At 41.1% G+C, this 5,255-nt stretch overlaps 1 protein-coding gene across 1 annotated transcript; it reads left to right on the forward strand.

Annotated features, from left to right (window-relative positions):
* Positions 1–2,006: 2,006 nt before the first annotated feature.
* Positions 2,007–3,641, forward strand: TTLL2 (tubulin tyrosine ligase like 2; the record flags this gene model as incomplete). The annotated part of the gene is made up of 1 exon (XM_082305616.1): positions 2,007–3,641. One exon carries the CDS (start codon positions 2,007–2,009, stop codon positions 3,639–3,641), a length of 1,635 nt encoding a protein of 544 aa, XP_082161742.1.
* Between the last annotated feature and the right edge of the window lie 1,614 nt (positions 3,642–5,255).

Here is a 5,255-nt window from a genome sequence, read left to right on the forward strand (position 1 = left end):
CTATTTTTAACTTACACACTACAGTCCTGTGGTAAAGTAGCCGTATACTTCTAACACCACTGCCCTGCTTCCCAGCCTCACTGAAATACCTCCTGGACGCTTCTCTAAAACTCTCCTCCCATCAGGCCCAAGTTCAGACTCTCCTGGCTTTGCTCTCTGCATTGTAACATACTTGTTACAGACTCCGCAACACCGCTTGTCAAAGAGCTCTGTGACTGCTTTGTGGTCACCCCTCAGAGCCTGTTAGCAGCAGGAGAACGCACTGGACAGCCAAGACTGTGCATTATACAAGAGAGTCACCAAATGTCAGAGTGGAGAGAGAAAGATGTTTTTTCATCCTGCAAGAATGTGAAGAATTTCACATTCAAATAAAATAATGAGAATCTTTTAAACTGTCTTGTGACTTGCAAAACTGTTGAATTATGTGAATTCACATTTTGATAATGGTAAAGCATTTCATTTCACATTTGGGCTTTTAGTTTTAAAACTAAATTAGCATTTAAAAAAAAAGTCTGAACCATTGTCTGTAAAAAAATTAAGATATTATGACAATTTCAAAACAAGAAAAATCAAATGAAGTAAAAAAGCTGGCAAAAGATTACTTTTGTTCTCTGGAAAAAAAGCTTTCCATTTCAACAAATTGTAATTTTTCCACAGAAAAAGGATCCCTGACCAACTCAGCTGCATACTGCATTGAGTACTCCCAGGTGTGACATGTTCCCTTGGTTTCTGTAGTTGTTTGAAAGGCAGAGGCTACTCATTCTGCAGTCTAAATTCAACCAGAAAAGAAAGAGCACGGTTGTCACCCTGGTAGTAGGATGTGAAGGAGTCCTGTCTAGCCTATGCCCCACCCACTTTGTATTTCTTTTGCTTGCTACTTTTTGAGAGGAGGTGGAGGTCAGTATGTTAGTACCGTGTTGGAATGGGCCTCAGCACGAACACTCTTCTCTCGTCCAAGACACTCTGTGTTCCAAACATGGAGTTTAATCCTCAGGGAGCAGCTCTGTAGGGTTTCAGGAAAGTAAAACTGAGAGAAACAGCAACACTCTCAAATCTACAGGTTTGTAGGACTTTTCGCCCCCTATGCCACCAGCCAGTAGGACAGGTGTTTCAGTTTGAGTCTTGTGTATTTTGAACTAACTGGGGAGGGAAGAGCACACTTCATGAACTGTTTATATAAGAATTGCTATGCCCAAAATAACTCAAAATGTGTTTCTTACCCATAAAAATAGAGGGGGACCCTAATCTACTTCCGCTATAGGTAATGGGAAATGGTATTTCATTCAGAATCTACATACATCTCTATGGAACATTATTTTCTTGAGAGGAAAGCAATGAGACTAGCATGTGCTCTGCTCTTCAGGAACTGGGGAGGAGCTCACTGGAGGAATAGCAGAAGCTTATCAGTGAGTTAAATCAGTTTATGTCAAAGGAGAAAAAGAGCATTGGAATCAATATGCGTTTTCCTACTGTGTACCATCAGTTTTGCATTGGACTTTATAGTCTTAACCAAGAGAGTTTGCTCAGAGCAGGGTAACATGATGCGTTAGCAGAATGTCTCAGCCATGCAGCAGTGCACAGCAAGTCTTACTAGGCAAAGTTACAGCCATTAGGCTGAAGGCAGTTGCAAAAAAAAAAAAGAAAGAAAATTCTAAATATCCAAGAATTATAAAAGCTTTGAGACAACTAGTGCTGTAGTAAGCTACCTCAAAGAAAAAGCATACATACAACTTGTGGAGACATACAACTTTAAAGCAATCAGTGCTTTGTGCTGGCTTAACAGCTATCTGGAATCGATGCCCTTTTACGTATCTTTCAGCTTAAACACAGCCTTTGACTTCTCAGTTGTGGACCATAGAAACACACAGGGGCGACATGCTTTGCGAATACATTGAGAGTGACAGGCATTAAGAGTACAGGGAGGGTGATGACTATTAGCACAATCATCTGTGGCATTAATTTCATTGTTTCCTTCCTGGCAATTCTGTTTTCTTTCAGCTAATAAGATGGAAATGATGGCGGATGACTATGATACAAGAGATATCTTGAGGCCTTTGGTGTTCCGTCTCCATGAGAATGCCCCTGCAATAGTCCGTGAGGTTTTACTGGAACGTGGCTGGACTGAATTTGACAAAAAGGAGCAAGATGACGCAGACTGGAACCTGTACTGGCGGAACTCACCTTTCCGTATGACAGACCACCACGGCATTAAACCATGGCAGAGGCTCAACCACTACCCAGAAGCTGTCCGGATCACCAGAAAAGACTATTTGGCAAGGCATCTGAAACGTATGAAAGGAGCGTATGGATCAGCTCTGTATGAATTTAGTCCAGTGGCATTCATCATGCCCAATGACTATGTCAAATTTATAGCAGAATACAGCAAGGAGAGACAGTCAGTAGGCAGAAGACCTAGCTACTGGATTTGCAAGCCTGTGGATCTTTCCCGTGGAAGGGGCATACTCATTTTTCAAGACATTAAAGACTTAGTATATGACTGTACAGTCATTGTACAGAAGTACATTAGCAACCCCTTGCTCATTTCGGGGTATAAACTGGATCTGCGCCTCTATGTTTGTGTCACCAGTTTTTGCCCCCTCACCATTTACATTTACGAAGAAGGACTGGTGAGGTTTGCCACTGAAAAGTTTGACCTTGGTTCTCTGGACAACGTCTATGCCCACCTAACAAACACCAGCATCAACAAATACGGAGCTTCATATAAAAAATATAAAGAAGGGATTGGCTGTGGCTGCAAATGGACGTTCAGCAAATTTCGTTCTTACCTTCGAATATTTGGGGTTGATGACACGCTCCTCTGGCAGAAGATCAATAACATAGTGATTCTCACCCTGCTTGCTGTAACCCCCTTACCAGTGGCTTCCAATTGCTTTGAGCTCTTTGGCTTTGACATCCTGATTGATGACAAATTCAAGCCGTGGCTTTTAGAAGTCAACTACAATCCGGCCTTGTGTTTAGATTGTTCCACTGATGACACTGTGAAAAGAAAACTTCTTCACGATATTGTTGAACTGCTGAACTACAAACAGATTGACACTTTCAGGCGAAACCAAGTGGCCAGGTCAAAGGCTGGCAGAAGGCAGGTGCCCTGGAGCACAGCTGGTAAGAGTGCCAGCGGGGAGGCTCCTGGCTTACCCACTTGCCGAAAAATGGCTAAGTGTACTTCTGCTGCTTCTGTACAACCTGTCCTGCAGGCTGCAAGAGGATCAATTCGTAAGGTGGCTACCCTGACCAAGAAAACTGCCAGAGCACATCCAAGAAAAACACTGACTTCCCAGCTGCGGGAAAGGATGAACATGCCAAAAATACCCTCCCGAGCAAAAGCTGAAGCTAAAAAGAAACAGCTCCCAGGAGCTGAGCATTCTCCACACAGGTCTGCCCAACTCAGCCACTGGTTGCCTACACCTGACTTCTGCAACTACGAGTTAACCACACGCCCCTATTTCCTCTCTGATAAAGACCAGAGGCCTATCCCCCGGGTAGGAGATTTTATCCTTATTTTTCCTTTCAATGAAGCTGCACTTCAAGCTTCCAGGGATGGGACAGATGTAAAGAGCATCATAAAGGAAATAAACAAATTAGTGAGCCAACAGTTACCATCAAAACAGCAGAACAGGTAGAAAAGGGTGGGCTATTTAACTTCTGTGTAACTTCATGATGTTATGTTATATAGACAGATCATAAATGACAACTTTAGCTTGAAGGAGGTAGATGTACACTAAAATTGTATTAGAAAAAGAGATATCTCAAAAAATACACAATTTAAAAATTGTAATTTAGCAATTGCCACAAGAGATTATTTTTAAAAATGAAAGTCCTGACCAATTTTTAAAGTAATTCTTGCAATATTAAAGTAATCCCAGAATAAAAATGGAGAATTGCATTTCTCAAAACATCCTCAGAAATGCCAGTCTTTGTTTATTCTTTTTTCTCAGCGATCTTTTCTTCTTTTCCTGGCTACGGGGGCTTTATGACTTGACGAACTGGTCACTTTACAGCAGGGAGCATTCGACATGCACTCAGTTCACAAAGGTGCAGGTAACATGAATGACACAAAACTATCATGTTTTTGAAGAATCCAGTGAGCTTCCTGACATTCATTTCCAGAAATTAATTTTGCATATTATAAAACAACAGTATGAAATAACTTCCATTTTATGACCAGTAGGATTCTGTAGAAATTCTTATGGAAAGTAATTTTTAAAAAAATCTATATACTGCTGCAGTGTTTTGTTTCGGATAAACTCTTAATAAAGAAATAATTAGGCTTCCCAAGGTAACAGAGGGCAGAATATAAACTGCAAATATCACGTTCAGAAGACTGTATCAAACCTCTCTCTCACAGACTCTGCATTAGCCACCTGATGAGTACAATGGTTAGGCAGCTTTGTTTTGCTTGCAGTAAAGCCCTCTAGGACAAAAAACATAGTAAAATAGGTATGTGTACTGCTACAATTTAAGTACATGTGCAGTCACACTTAAATTGGATTGTTTGTGTTCCTACAACTATAGCTGGTAGAGCCATTACTGCTTCTGGTTAACTAATGCGAGTGGCCGGTAGAGGAGACAGGGTGTGAGAATCAGCCTGAGAAGAATAATGTGGCATGTGTCATAACTGGTCTGTGAAGGACTCCAAGTTATAACATACCTGACAGAGCTTGTCATTTACATAGGTGTTTTTCTGTCTCCTCCTTTTCAAACCAAATTTGTGCCCCTTATTTCAATAATCCCTTTGCTATTATACTATAACATATTACTTGGAAAACATGTCTTGGTAAAAATGGTGGCCACACACTGGTTGACTAAAGTACTGTGAAATCCTCAGTGGTTTCACCCTTTGATTTCACCAACCGAAGTAAGTTTTGCCGTTGGTTTGCCAGAAAGCAGCACCAGGCCCATACTTAGGTACCGTTACAGCCTCCCTGTAAGCAGGAGCTAAGCAGGTGAATGCACACATCAGCAAGGTGTTTGCACACATGCATGTCTGCATGCACACGGTTTTAGAAACTGACTTGCGCATTTCACAGGCCTAATTATTCTAGAATCAGAATGCTGCCTGCAAGTACAGTAGAGAGTGCTTAATGAAGCAAGGGGCAAGCATATAAACAAAATTGTTCCTTATTTAATTTACAGTTAGAAGGGATTATATATACAGGTTATTGAATTGCAAATGGTGATTTAAGGCTAAAAGCTGCAAACCAAGCCTGTTTTCTGTATTACTATAGAAACAAAGA

Source organism: Platalea leucorodia, assembly GCF_965183815.1.
Source record: "Platalea leucorodia genome assembly, chromosome: 3".
Taxonomy (NCBI): domain Eukaryota; kingdom Metazoa; phylum Chordata; class Aves; order Pelecaniformes; family Threskiornithidae; genus Platalea; species Platalea leucorodia.